The sequence below is a fragment of the Rhinopithecus bieti genome, unplaced genomic scaffold (genome assembly GCF_001698545.2).
Source record: "Rhinopithecus bieti isolate Rb0 unplaced genomic scaffold, ASM169854v2 scaffold_16234, whole genome shotgun sequence".
Taxonomy (NCBI): Eukaryota; Metazoa; Chordata; class Mammalia; order Primates; family Cercopithecidae; genus Rhinopithecus; species Rhinopithecus bieti.
The window spans coordinates 3,394,987-3,410,221 of NW_016808946.1; the positions used below are offsets into that span (position 1 = coordinate 3,394,987).

General features: G+C 46.0%; 1 protein-coding gene across 1 annotated transcript; it reads right to left on the reverse strand.

Annotated features, from left to right (window-relative positions):
- Positions 1-13,666: 13,666 nt before the first annotated feature.
- Positions 13,667-14,568, reverse strand: HNRNPCL1 (heterogeneous nuclear ribonucleoprotein C like 1). Its single transcript, XM_017887925.1, has one exon. The coding sequence runs from the start codon at positions 14,555-14,557 to the stop codon at positions 13,667-13,669; it is 891 nt and encodes a 296-aa protein (XP_017743414.1). The 5' UTR covers positions 14,558-14,568.
- Positions 14,569-15,235: the final 667 nt, after the last annotated feature.

The following is a 15,235-nucleotide window of genomic DNA, read 5'->3' on the forward strand; positions in this document are numbered from 1 at the left end:
AGAAAAGAAAAGACGGCTCTGAACATTTTATCCTTCCGGATCCATGTTTTAGCTGCACAGACATTTTTTTTTTTTTCTGATCCGCACTGCAGTGACGAGCCAGGTATATTCTGCTGAGCTCATTTTCCAGCTGCCTTGCATCTTGTTTGTCTTCCTCAGCAGCACCCAGAATAGCAGGCGGCACATCCCAGGCACTCAGCGGAAGTTTTGTTTTTGTTGTTACTGTTGGTTTGAGACACAGTTTTGCTCTTGTTGCCACCCAGGCTGGAGTGCAATGGCGTGAGCTCAGCTCCCCACAACCTCCGTCTCCCTGGTTGAAGAGATTCTCCTGCCACCGCACCCGACTAATAGGAAAGGGAGGCGCTGGGCGTTCAGTGTCAAATGTTCCAAAATCTTCTCTGTGGTTTTCCCCAGAGTCTCCCCCTCCAGGGCCACCTGACAATCCTCAGCCCTGGACAATGCAAGATGTTTTTGACTGAGGATCACTGTGCTCCTTCTGGATCCATGAGAAAGGGCCAGGCAGCCTGATAGGCCTGGGATTGACTTACATCTAGCAAGACCTTCCCCTGGTTTGCAGGAGTAGATGGGGGTCACTTGGATGACAGGGACTCCAGTCCAGACCCCATTCTCCCTCATTCCCTCCTGCAAAGTTCAATTCTCACAGTCCTGTGAGGCTGTACAAGTGCAGAGACAGAACTGCCCCATATCCAAAGTGCCTCCCTTCCCCTGGCCTCACACCAAGGCTCCCTCCCTCTGACCTGTCCCTTGTCATTGCATCCAGGGTGGGTGCTCGCCACCGACTCTCTCTCCCCAGGTCTCCCCACTAGACTGACTCTCTGCCCCTGGGGTGGGGTCGGGCAGCCACTGGAACCTCATGTAGACCAGGGCAAAATCAAAGGGCCTTGGAAACTCACAGCCCCACATCCAGGGCCAGGTCTTTTCAGGGTCTCAGACCCAAGTCCCCAGTTTATCAGGGACGTGGCTCTGTGAGAGTCAGAGAACCCAGTCCCCAACCCTGCTGCCATCTTTCTCCTCCGCACTTAATCTGGCCCCCATCAGCTCCTCTGGGCCACTCCCTTTCTTGATCCTGTTCTTGTCCTTAGTCCCCCTGACTCCAGGCAGCCTACAGGGAGTTCCCAGACGTACCCCACCCCAGGCTGCTGCAGGCACCTCCCTCAGCATCCACTGTCTGCTCTCAGAGTGACCTTCTCCTCAGATCTTTATTGGAGGAAAAAAGAGGGGCAGCCCCTGGTCTTGGGAAAGACAGTCATAAATGCGATCTGGAACGAAACCCTCTTGAGGACTAGAGGAGGCCAGCAGGGCCTGATCAGAGATTTTTCACTGTTAGAAATGCAGAGAGGGCAAACACCACAGGCAAGGAAAAGCCCTGCCTCAGAAACAGACTCACTGCTTTCCAGGTGCAGCTTCGTCCGTTCTAAGACTGGGCCAGGGGAGCCTGGGAAGGGATGGCCCCTGCGCCAGGACCTGTCCCAGGCTCTGACAACAGCCTGGAACTTCTAGGAAAACAAGAGGAGTCAGCGCTTTCTGTGCAAGTTAGACAAGGTTCGCTCCATCGATCCCGGGTGCCTCTTTAGGTCCAGAGTAGCAGCTGAGGAGCTCCCGGCTTTGTGCCTTCCTGGGTGCACCCAAATAGCTCAGTAGAATTTGGGGAGAATTTATTAGTCACTGCTGATTCCAGGGAGAATATCTCTTAGCATTGTTTGTAGCCATAGTCATGGGTGCAGGAGAGATCAGCTGACATTCCCAGGAAGCAGAGGACTTGGCTTCCCCGACAGCTCAGCATGAGGAGCCCAAGCATTGGGGACGAAAACAGAAGTTCAGAATTATTTAAGAAACTCCGATCAAAAGCCCAGGAGAGGCTTTGGAGTCCCAGTAGGAATTCTGTAGTGGAACTGAGGTCAGGCCGTCCCTTCAGGTGGGCTCCGAAGGCTGCTCTGACCTGGACAGCAGAGGAGTACCTTCAGAAGCACAGGCAACCAGAACAGGGTAGAAAGATCCCCCAAAGTGCAGGATTCTCGCTGGGGTCCTGGGGATGGTGCAGGATCCCCCAAGGGGTTCGTTTCTCTCCCAAAGTCTGCAGAGACAGAGCTTCCACCATCCATGCTTCCAGATTGAAAAGTCTCCCTCTTTACGTCTGACCACACTGCTCCTCTCTGGGCTCTGCCCCAGCTCACACACTCAGATTCACTCTTCCCAAGCTGGTATTCTGAGGGAAGCCCATCATGTTTGTGAGTGATGATGCTTCACCTTCCAGTAGGAGCCAAGACTCTATCTGCCCTCTCTGCCCTCAAAGAAAGTGTGATGCTTTAAGAGTCTGTATTATCTCTTTTGTAATTATGTTTTTATAATTTTTAAACTCAATCTAAAAAACAGTCTTTCAATCCTTTTGTCCAGATGCCCACAAAATACCTGCCATGTTTTATGTTGTCTTGGTTCCCTCCCAGGGTCCCGTTAGAACACTCAGTCCGGTCCGGCCCAGCCCCCACCTCACTTTGTAATGTAGGCCTGATGTCTTTTAGTGAAGCCTTGACCTTAACCTTGAGATAAATTATGCCCTCAGTAGTTCCTGTCTTCCACCCGAATGGGCATATGATCTACCATGTTAGGTAGCACAAAACCCAGGTGACCAGTGGATACACTGAGATTTTTATTGTGTTTTTTAGGGATGACATCACTGTCTTCTTAAAGCTGTTTTAAATCTGGAACATTTTGATACTTTCTATGTGGCCAAAGTTTCTCCAATAAATAAATAAATACATATACATATATATATATGTAAATGTATATAAATCCTTCCCTGTATCACTATGAAGGTCACATGTTAGTCAAACTTTACCAGTGTTTGTGGAATAAGTGAACACATGAGTTTCTGACCTTCATCCTATTGTTAATTCTGTCACTTTCATAAATGCCTATGTAACTTAATCACTTTATGAGAAGAAAGTTGAAAACTCAATCAGGATTAACTGGGTGGCAGTTCCGCATCTAGTAGGATGTCATTTTCGGATTGGAAGTTGGTCATTGAGAAGGGGGTTGTGCTGAGAAAAGTCAATAAAAGCTCCTGAAGATGCACAGAAGAGCCCGCAGCCCTGGTGCCTGGAGCTACCGCTTGGTTCTCGGAGAGGTCCCAGCACCCTGCAAAGTGAGTCCAGATCTGGCAAGTCACCACCTTTTTAGGGACATGTCCATTTGATCTGATCTTCTGTGTAGCAAGTCACAGAAATGTCTGGAAGACACTAGCACATATATGCTGGAGAGAAGTCTGGGATAAGGGGAAGAATAGAGGAGATGTTTGCTGTGTGTTTTTGGAATGTTTTGCATTGAGAATTCTGTCCAGAGAAAGGCAAAAGGATGAAAAACAAATGAAGCCCGCCCACGTGTGCCTCTATGTACCTCTTACCATGCTGGACTTCCTTTTGTTTTGTTTTGTTTTTCTTTTTTTTGTTACGGTGTCTCGCTCTGTTGCCCAGGCTGCAGTACAGTGGCACAATCTTCAATCACCACAACCTCCACCTCCTGGGTCAAGCAATTCTCCTCCGTCAGCCTCCCCAATAGCTTGGACTACAGGTACGTGCCACCACGCCCAGTTAATTTTTGTATTTTTAATAGAGACAGGGTTTCAACCATGTTGGCCAGGCTGGTCTCAATCTCCCGACGTAAAGTGATCCGCCTGCTTCAGCCTCCCAAAGTGCTGGGATTACAGACGTGAGCCACTGCGCCTGGCCGATTGCTGGACTTTCATGACACACATGGAGTAGCCACCGTATCACAAGGGCTTTTTTTCCCATAATCCAATTTATTTCTATTATTGGTAGAGAGCTGTTGACATCCCTAAGTTATCAATTTAGTGGCTACACGGATGACAAACCTTTCCATGCATCACGTGGTCAACTGCATTTGCTACCAAATGCCAGGTTCCCTCCTCAGCAATGGAACCCCAGGATGATCGAGACAAAGTTCCTGACCCTTAGCAGCAATATGGAACAAGTGAGATTGTCAATAAAGAAAAAATCCTTGTAAAACATACCATACCCTTACAATTTGGTAATCATAGTCCTCGGTATTTAACAAAGTGAGTAAACGCACACCTGGATGTTTACAGCAGTTTTATTCATAATTGCCAAAACTTGGAAGCAAGCAAGAAGATGCCCTTCAGTCGGTGACTGTCCAGTCAGTGAGCTGTTCTGAAGCCATAAAAAGACGTGAGAGATTCCTAAATGCACGTTATGGTACAAGTGAAAGAAGGCAATGTGAAAAGACTCATCCTGTTAGACATTCCGGAAAAGGCTTTTGCCTTTTTCTATGGAGATGATAGAAAGCCCAGTGGTTGCCACGGGTTGGGAGTACAATGGGATGAATGGGAAGAGGACAGAGGACTTTTAGGGAAACAAAACTACTCTGCATGATGCTCTAATGGTGGATACATGTCATTATCCCTTTGTTAAAATCCATAGAACGTAAAAACCAGCAATGATCCCTCATGTAAACTGTGGACATTGGGTGATAGTGATGTGTCCATGTGGCTCATTGACTGTGCCGAATGCTCTGCGCTGGTGTGGGTGTTGATCCTATAGGGGTGCTGTATATTGAAGCGGGGAGGAGATAGATGAGAACTCTGGACTTTCTGCTTAGTTTCTCAGTGAATCTAAAACTGCTATAAAGAAAAAAATAGGCCAGGCATGGTGGCTCACGCCTGTAGTCCTAGCACTTTGGGAGGCTGAGGCGGGCATATCACCTGGGGTCAGGGGTTTGAGACCAGCCTGGTCAACATGGTGAAACCCCGTCCCTACTAAAAAATACTAATACTACTACAAAAACTTGCCAGGTGTGGTGGTACATGCCTGTAATCCCAGCTACTCAGGAGGCTGAGGCAGGAGAACCACTTGAACCCTGGATGATGGAGGTTGCAGTGAGCTGAGATCATGCTACTGTGCTCCAGCCTGGGAGACAGAGTGAGACTCCATCTCCAACATAAATAAATAAATAAATAAATAAATAAACAAACAAACAAACAAACAAATAAACTCAGGGCTGGGTGTGGTGGCTCACGCCTTTAAGGGCTAACTCTCAGCAGTCTCAGGTCAAGTCTGGTGGGTCGCTTGAGCCCAGAAGTTCAAGACCAGCCTGGGCAACATGGTGAAACCTGGTCTCCACTAAAAATACAAAAATAAGCCAGGTATGATGGTTCATGCCTGTTGTTCCAGCTATTAGGGGGAATGAAGCAGGAACATCACCTGAGCCTGGGAGGTTGAGGCTGCAGTAAGCCGTGATCATGCCACTGCACTCCAACCTGGATGACAGAGTGAGAACTTGTCTGAAATTAAAATAAAATAAACTCAATATTTTAAAAAACTGTAATGTTTCCTTTCAAAGCTAAAATTGTATTATTCTAAATATATTTTAAAGAAGAAAGGATTATTGTTCAGTGTCTTTAAAATTCGTTTTAAAATCTCACTTGTTTTGAGATTCCAAACCAAGTTAAATATTCTTTTTCTGCCCCTGCTTGAGACGGAGTCTTGCGCTTTCACCCAGGCTGGACTGCAGTGGTGCGATCTCGGCTCACTGCAACCTCTGCCTCCCGGGTTCAAGTGATTCTCTTTCTCTGACTTCAGCCTCCTCAGTATCTGGGATTACAGGTGCCCGTCTCCACGCCCAGCTAATTTTTTGTATTTTTAGTAGAGACGGGGTTTCACTATGCTTGCCAGGCTAGTCTCGATCTCTTGACCTCGTGATCTGCCCGCCTCAGCCTCCCAAAGTGCTGGGATTACAAGCGTGAGTCACCGCACCTGGCCATTAACCATTCTTAAAATATCACATTGCATTCTTTGAAAGTTCTATATCGTTCATATACATAAATTACAACACAAATCTTTATACTCAAATAGTATTTACATTATAGTAAATTATTTCTTTCTTGCTCTGTCACCCAGGCTGGAGTGCAGTGGCATGATCCCGGCTCCCTGCAACCTTCACCTCCAGGGTTCAAACAATTGTCCTGCCTCAGCCTCCCCAGTCGCTGGGATTCACAGGCGAATGCCACCATGCCCAGCTAATTTTTTGTATTTTTAGTAGAGACGGGGTTTCACCATGTTGGCCAGGCTGGTCTCAAACTCCTGATCTGAAGTGATCTGCCTCGGCTTCCCAAAGTGTTGGGATTACAGGCGTGAGCCACTGCACCTAGCTCATAATAGTAAATTTTTTAAAATACCATAAAATACAGTCCTTGCAACACTAAATTACACCATATGGTCTGATCTAAGAGCAGATGGCACCCGAGACCCACAGATTGGAAATTTTTATCTTATTAGGCCGAGTTGGGTGGATCACCTTAGGGTCAGGAGTTTGAGACCAGCCTGACCAACATAGTGATGAAACTCTGTCTCTACTAAAAATACAAAAATGAATTGGGCATGGTGGCACATGCCTGTAATTCCAGCTACTTGGGAGGCTGAGGCCGGAGAATCTCTTAAACCCTGGAGGTGGAGGTTGCAGTGACCCGAAATGTCAATTGCACTCCACGTTACAGCCTGGGCAACAAAAGTGAAACTCTGTCTCAGAAAAAAAGGGAGGAAATTGATTAAAATAACCACATTTCATTTAATGCCTTGATTTTCTGGGGCTGCATCTTATTGATTGGACAACTCAGTGCCCTTTTTTTTTTCTTTTTCATCAATAACTGAAGATTTCTGGGGCTTAAACTGGAAAGCAGGTTACTTGACAATAGAGGGCACCAGACAGTTTCCACTTAGTTTCCCTTTATTTCTGACTGTTTCTTTACAACCATCCATGGAAGAGGAATCCCCTCATGTATTCTCAAACCTGAATTCCACTCTAGACATTCACATTCCCATTTTTTTTATTTTTTATTTTTTATTTTTATTTATTTATTTTTTGAGACGGAGTCTGGCTCTGTCACCCAGGCTGGAGTGCAGTGGCTGAGTCTCAGCTCACTGCAAGCTCCGCCTCCCAGGTTCCCACCATTCTCTTGCCTCAGCCTCCCGAGTAGCTGGGACTACAGGCGCCCGCCACCTTGCCCGGCTAGTTTTTTGTATTTTTTTAGTAGAGACGGGGTTTCACCGTGTTAGCCAGGATGGTTTTGATCTCCTGACCTCGTGATCCACCCGTCTCAGCCTCCCAAAGTGCTGGGATTACAGGCTTGAGCCACTGCACCCGGCCACACATTCCCATTTTTGACTCTATAGGACGCAGGTCCCCAAAGTCCCATTGAATCCATGTCAACCTTTCCCCCAAGTCCGGCCCTGCTTGATCACCTTTCCTTTCCCACTTTCAGAGCCGGTGTCTGAAACGGTGGTTTCTGTGCTCCCTTTAGGATGTATGTAAGATCTAGGTTTTAGTTTCCAAGTGTCCAGAAGAAAGCATTTGATATATCCACCCAAATAGGCAGGTATTCAACAGCAGCATTGATCTACCTCCAGGCCGTAAAATGTCCTGTTGCCACAGTCAGGGCAGTAGTCAGTACAGAACAAGATCCTCTTGGGGGGCCTTAAGTCCTTCACTCTCCCCATCAGCTCAGCCCGAAGTTGGGCAAATCTACTCCAGCAGAGAGTACCATCAGCATCATAACTGTCCCGCCGGGCAGGACACAGCTCCAGGCATAAGTTGTTGAGTCTGATTGTGTGGCACAGCAGGTTCTCCAGGGTGGCCATGGAGATGGGATTTTTAAAATTTTTTTGCAGAGGCCAACCACCATTGGCTCATGGATGTAATCCCAGCACTTTGGGAGGCCAAGGCAGGTGGATCACATGAGGTCAGGAGTTCAAGACCAACCTGGCCAGCATGGTGAAACCCCACTTCTGCTAAAAATACAAAAATCAGCCAGCATGGTGGCAGACGGATGTAATACCAGCTACTCAGGAGGCTGAGGCTTGAGCTTTGCTTGAGCCTGGGAGGCGGAGGTTGCAGTGAGTCAAGATCATGCCACTGTACTCCATCCTTGGCAACAGAGTGAGACTCCATCCCCCCCTCAAAGAGAATATTTGGTAGAGATGCATTTTTGCCATGTTGCCCAGGTTTTCTCAAACCCCTGGGCTCAAAAGATCCTCCCACCTTGCCCTCCCAAAGTGATGGGGTTACAGGCATGAGTTACTGCTCCCATTAACAATTATGAAATGACATAAACCAAAGCACAATCCAATTTTTTGAAATGAAGACAAAACTGCACTTAGAGGAAAAAATTCAAACATCCAAATTGTTCATATGAGAAAAAAAAAAACAGGATATAACTCTGTGCCATCTTAGGCTGCAGTGTCACCATCTGAGACCGGCTGACTATAGGTCAGATGGGAGTGTCCTTACAGAAATTAGGCACTTACCAGATCTGGACTGAGTTTGCAGGGTGCTCAGACCTCAGGAAGAACCAAGCAGTAACTCCAGGCTTGAAGACTTTGGGTCTCTCCTGTGGGTCTTTAGAAGATTTTATTGACCTTTCTAATCACAACTGTCGCCCACACCCCTCCACATATCTACTGCTACCTTCCAATCAACCAGTGATATCTGATTGGATTCCTGAAGCTGCACCCAGCTAATCCTGATTGAGTTTTTGGCTCTCCCCAGATGAATGGAGTGTGTCAGATATCCATTCATATCAGATATCCATACTAAATTCTTGAATCATGAAATTGACAGTGTTAGGCATAGGGTGGAAGTCAAGAGTTCATCCATTCAAGGCTGGGCGAGGTAGCTCATGCCTGTAATCCCATCACTTTGGGAGGACAAGTTGGGTGGATCACCTGAGGTCAGGTGTTCAAGACCAGCCAGGCCAACATGGTGACACCTCGTCTCTTCAAAAACACAAAAATTAGCCAGGGATGATGGCAGATGCCTGTAATCCCAGCTACTCAGGAGGCTGAGGCAGGAGAATCGCTTGAACCCAGGAGGTGAAGGTTGCAGTGAGCTGAGATGGTGCCACTGCACTTCAACCTGGGTGACAGAATGAGACTCTGTCTCAAAAAATAAAAATAAAAAATAACTAAAGTAGAAAGAAATATAAAACTTTTTCCAAATAAGTTTTAAATTTACTTTCCTTCTAATATCCTTATTCACTTCTAAAATACAGGTTACAACTCCTCATGAAATGAATTAGACAGCTTTCCATATTTGCCTTTCTTTCTGGAACATCTTATATAAGACAGAAAATACCGACTGGGCACAGTGGCTCACGCCTCTAATACCAACACTTTGAGAGGCCGAGGCGGGCAGATCGCTTCAGGTCAGGAGTTTGAGACCAACCTAGTCAACATGGTGAAGCCCCGTCTCTACTAAAAATGCAAAAATTAGCCAGGTGTGGTGGTGGGTGCCTGTAATCTTGAGCGAGTGAGGTCTCTGATTAGAACTTATTTATTTTTTTTTTTTTGAGACAGAATCTCACTTGGTTGCCTAGGCTGGTATGCAGAGGCGGGATCTCGGCTCATTGCAACCTCTGCCTCCTGGATTCAAGCGATTCTCCTGTCTCAGTCTCCTGAGTAGCTGGGATTACAGGCATGTAATTTGATTTTTGTATTTTTAGTAGAGATGTGGTTTCACCGTGTTAGCTGGGGAGGTCTCAAACTCCAGACTTCAAGTGATCCTCTAGCCTCAGCCTCCCAAACTGCTGGGATTACAAGCATGAGCCACTGCGCTCAGCCAATAGATAACAAATTCAAGAAAGTGGTTTTGTCTGGGCAGAAAGTAACAGACAAGACTCCAGCAATAAGGGAGGGTCACCCAGGAAGACTCATCTGGAAGGTGATTCATCTGGGGAAATCTGCAGCAAATGTGGCAAAATGTTAACAATAAAGCTGGGTGTGAGTAACTTTGTGTTTTATGTATTACTCAGTATACGTTTCTGTGTATTTGGAATATAATGAAAATTATACTGAGAATATATGAGAGACTAAGACATCGTGATTGGAATGTGCAGAATTCTTTTTTTTTTTTTTTTTTGAAACAGGGTCTCAGTTTGTCATCCAGACTGGAGTGCAGTGGTACTATCTCTCCTCACTGCCATCCTCCAGTCTCAGCTCCCTAAGTAGCTGGGACTGCAGGTGTGCACCACCACACCTGGCTAATGTTTTCTAGAGACTGGGTTTCACCATGTTGCCCAGGCTGGTCTTGAACTCCCGAGCTCAAGCAATGTGCCTACCTTGGCCTCCCAAAGTACTAGTACTACAGGCGTGAGTCACTGTGCCCAGCCCAGAACACTTTAGAGAAATTCTGCTAGAAATGGGAAGAAATGAATGCTAGCTAGAGACTCCTATGGCAGCAAGCACAGTTTTTCTTTCTTTTCCTTTAGCTTCACTTTCAAAATGAAAGATTGTAAAGAGCCTGGTCATAAGCTGATGAAAATGATTTATCAGAGACAAGAAAATTGATCTAGAAGAGATGGGATAAATGGAGGGAAAGCTTTGAGAAGCCAAAGAGAAACTTTAGTGTGTGTACAAGGAATTTTAGTACCATATGGTCTGTAATAGTAAAATAAATGTACATCAACAGGCAAAGGTTAAACCGTGCACCATTTATTTTATAAACTACTCTATGCCAGCTAATTAGAATGAGGACAAATCTTCAAGATTTACACTTAAGTGGAAAGAAGTGAGATGATCAATACCACAGTAAAACACTATTTCTATAAGGAAAGGTAAAACCAGACATTGTCCGGCCGGGCACAGTGGCTCTACTAAAAATATGAAATTAGCTGGGAGTGGTGGTGCACTATAATCCCAGGTGCTCTGGAGGCTGAGGCAGGAGAATTGCTTGAACCCTGGAGGTGGAGGTTGCAGTGAGCTGAGATCTCACCATTGCGCTCCAGCCAGGGCAACAAGAGTGAAACTCCATCTCAAAAAAACCCAAAACATACAAAAACACCAAGATACTAAAAAACCCAGACATCTCTATGCACACATAAGGATGTTTAGGAAGTCATACTAAACTGAACTATCTGGAGAGGGGGTAGGGATAGAGGGAAAGTTCAGAAGAGACATTTGTTGTCTGCATTATTGGATTGTCTTATGTTGAGAACCCTGTCTGTATTAATTGCAGGAATGAGGGATGTATGAGAAACAAATGAATTTGCCTGCATGTACTTCTTCTGATTGCTGGACTTCACAATACACAGGGAGTGACAACAGCGTCACCATGGCTTTGTCTCTCATATCCAACTTATTTACATAATTGGTAGCCCAGTGTCACCATGGGTTTGTCTCTCATATCCAACTTATTTACATAATTGGTAGCCCACTAATGTTGACCTCCCCAAATTGACAAATTAGTGGCTGTGAACTGATAGTGTTCTATGTGCCATGTGGTCAACAGCATTCGCTAGCACATGTCAGGCTCCATGTTCACCTGTAGGACCACAGGGTGACAGAGACAGAGTCCCTACCCTTTTTTTTTCTTTTTTGAGATGGAGTTTTCCTTTTGTCGCTCAGGCTGGAGTGCAATGGCACAATCTTGGCTCACTGCAACCTCCACCTCCCAGGTTCAAGTGATTCTCCTGCCTCAGCCTCCCGAGAAATAGGGATTACAGGAGCATACCACCACATTTGGCTAATTTTTGTATTTTTAGTAGAAATGAGGTTTCGCTAGGCCAGTCGAGGTTTCTCACGCCTGTACTCCCAGTACTTTGGGAGACCAAGGCGGATGGTCACGAGGTCAGGAGTTCAAGACCAGCCTGGTCAAGATGGTGAAACCCCATCTCTACTAAAAACACAAAAATTAGCCGGGTGTGTTGGTACATGCCTGTAACCTCAGCTACTCAGGAGGCTGAGGCAGAAGAATCACTTGAACCCAGGAGGCAGAGGTTGCAGTGAGCTAAGATCACACCACTGCACTCCAGCCTGGGTGAGAGCAAGACTCCGTCTAAAAAAAAAAAGAAAAGAAAAGAAAAGAAAAAGAAAAAAAGAAACGGGGCTTCAACATGTTGGCCAGGCTGGTCTCGAACTCCTGACCTCAGGTGATTCTCCCACCTTGGTCTCCCAAAGTGCTGGGATTACAGACTTGAGCCACTGCTCCCAGCTTAGTCCCTAACCTTTAAGAGACAATGTCTGTCTAGCAGATGAGATTGTCCAGGAAAAAAAATTCTAAAATACCCACAGTGCACTATCCAGTCATCATCCTAGCCGATATTTACCTAAATGAGTAAACCTGCCCGCAGATGTTTTTACCAGCTTTATTCATAATTGCCTTGGAAGCAACCAAGATGCCCTTCAATAGTGAATGGATAAAAACAGTGATTCATCTAATCAATAGAAGATTATCAAGCTCTGAAGTGACATGGAGGATCCCTAAATGCATGTTATGGTACAAGCTAAAGGAAGCCAATGTGAAGAGACGACATCCTGTGAGACATTCTGGAAAAGGCAAGACCGCGGGCACAGCAGAAAGCCCAGTGGATGCCAGGGACTGGGGTACAGTGGGATGAATAGGCAGAGCTGAGAGGCTTTTTAGGAAGTGAAACTACTCTGCATGATGCTACAACGGTGGAAACGTGTCATTATCTATTTGTCAAAACCCATAGAATGGGCCCAGCGTGGTGGCTCACGCCTATAATCTCAGCACTTTGGGAGGCTGAGGCAGGAGGATCACCTGAGGTCAGGAGTTCAAGACCAGCCTAGCCAACATGATGAAACCAAGTCTCTGCTAAAAATAAAACATTAGCCAGGCATGGTGGTGTGTGCCTATAATCCCAGCTGAAACTCCACTAAAAAAAAAAAAAAAAAAAAAATTTACAAGTGTTATATGCCTCTATGAGTTTCATAGTTAGATAAAAGGGAATATGATGTCTGTACTGGTGAGAGCTAGCTTAATTCAGCAAGGGCCGCTGCCCACCATGAGGACAGGCACGGGCTGGCGATGCCCTGAGGCTCCTGCTCATGCGCACTGCGGGCCTCCCCTTCCAGGGCAGGGGCCAAATGTTTTGTAGAGATAGGGTTTTGCCATGTTGTCCAGGTTGGTCTCGAACTCCTGGGCTGAAATAATCCTCCCTCCTTGGCCTCCCATAGTATTGGAGTTACAGGCAGGAGTCACTGCTCCCACCAAGAATTTTCTTTCTTTAAATTGCTGGTTTAATAAGAACTTGTTTATTTTGAGGAAAAAAAGGTCCCAAACATCAAGGTGTTCACAGAAATAACCCACAGTATCAACTTTAGAAAACAAGTTTTAAGACTATACACTAATTATTTTCCTGAGGATGCATTTGACATGCCAACTCTCATTCACAAAATACACTGTTAGATTTTTGTTGAACTGCCCCACACAGCACACTAACATGGGGGTGTAACACACATAATTCTAACTCCAAGCTGCTTTCAGGAGCTGCTCAACTCAATGAGATTGCTTTTGCAGTTAGGGAAGCAACTACTGAACTTACGTATGAATGAAAAGAATTGTATTCCCTGCAAAACAAGAGATTATTTTGGAGACAGTTGATAACCAGACATCCTTTTTACTGTTAAGTCATAAAGAGGCATCTAAATTACAAGAAAATATTGCAGGACAAGACTTAAGATAACTACTAGGAGCATCAAGGGAAGTGAAAATGGAATTAGGTGCAGGGCAATATGAATTAATGAATATGGGAAGGACAAGGATGAGGAGAACAGTAAGCATGTGCTGAAGATACAGGTAAACAAATAATGGGATAAGATTTCTAAACCCCGCTATGTGCTTCAGAGTCATCCTGGCCATTGGCGCCGTCTCTGTTATCCTCTCCTTGCTCAGCCTCTTTTTCATCACCCTTGATCAACTCCAGCAGCTCATCCGCCCGATCTTCATTATCAGCATCGTCCAGTAGGGGCCGCTCGTCAGCAGAGCCATCTGCGCTCCCCTCAGACTCCAGCTTCACGTGAGCCTCACCTTTCTTCACGCAGCTGCTGCTCTGCTCCTCTTCTAACGTAGCGCTCTTCACCTCTACTCCTTCTTTGCTCTGTTCCTTTTCAATGTTTTCCAGGAGAGAATCCACTTTCTGTTTTATCTGGGTCAACTCCTGCTTGATGGCCTGAAGGTCATCTCCTTTCGCCTTTCCAGACTTGTGAGATCCCCTCTGTCCACTCTTGGAATTGAAGCCACTTGTGCGCCTTCCTGAGGTGTTTCCTGACACGCGCTGACGTTTCGAGGGCCCTCCAGCCAGAGCAATAGGAGGAGGAGGAGGGATCCGTGCTGGGAAACGGTACATCCGACCATAATAATCCCATTGAAAGTCATAGTCCGAGTCAAAAGAGGAGCCGGACATCTCCGCTGCTGATCGTTTCACGCCTGCTTTTCGCTGGTTCGCTTTTGGCTCCGCAGCCAGGTTAATATCCACAACCTGGCCAGCAATGCTTCTGCCATCCTCTCCCGCCACAGCAGCGCGGGCATTTTTCTCCTTAGCATATTGAACGAAGGCAAAGCCCTTATGAACAGAGCAGCCCGCAACTTTGCCATACTTCGAAAAGATTGCCTCCACATCAGATTTCTTGACGACAAGAGTGTTGAGATTCCCAATGAACACACGGGAGTTCATGGAGTGAGGATCTGTCTTGTTGGTAACGTTGCTGGCCATTGTGTTTGATGAGAAGGTTTCTCAAAAAGCCAAAACAGGAGGCAAGAGGGAGAAGAGCTGCGATGCTAAGTCTCCTACTCCCGGGTTCTACGTGGAGAAGCCAACTGCGGCTCGACGTCGGAAATGCGGCCACAACGGCTCAGTCTTCGTCTCTTCACAAAACGGCCCCCAACAAGAATTCTGAAATGACATAAAAAAAGGCACAAACAAAATGTTTGAAATAAAGACAAAATTGCATTTAGAGAAAAAAAAAATCAAAGCTTCAAACTGTTCATATGAACAAAAGAAAAAAGGGTATAGATAGCTCTGTGCCATCACAGGCTACACTGTCACCATCCCAGACCGGCTAACTGTAGGTCAGATGAGAGTGTCCTTACAGAAGTTAGGAACTTACCAGATCCGGATGTAGTTTAGAAGGTGCTCAGACCTCAGGAAGAACCAAGCAGTAACTCCAGGCTTGAAGACTTTGGTCTCTCCTGTGGGTCTTTAGAAGCTTTTATTGACCTTTCTAATCACAACTCCCACCCACGCCCCTCCACGTATCCACTGCTAGCTTCCAGTCAAAAAGTGATATCTGATTGCATTTCTGAAGTTCCACCCAGTTAATCCTGATTGGGTTTTTGGCTCTCACAGATTAATGGATTGAACCAGATATCCATTCTTATCAGGTATCCATAT

Excerpts from the sequence above, each read along its gene's own strand:
- HNRNPCL1 (XM_017887925.1), bottom strand. The coding sequence starts at position 14,557 with ATGGCCAGCAACGTTACCAACAAGACAGATCCTCACTCCATGAACTCC.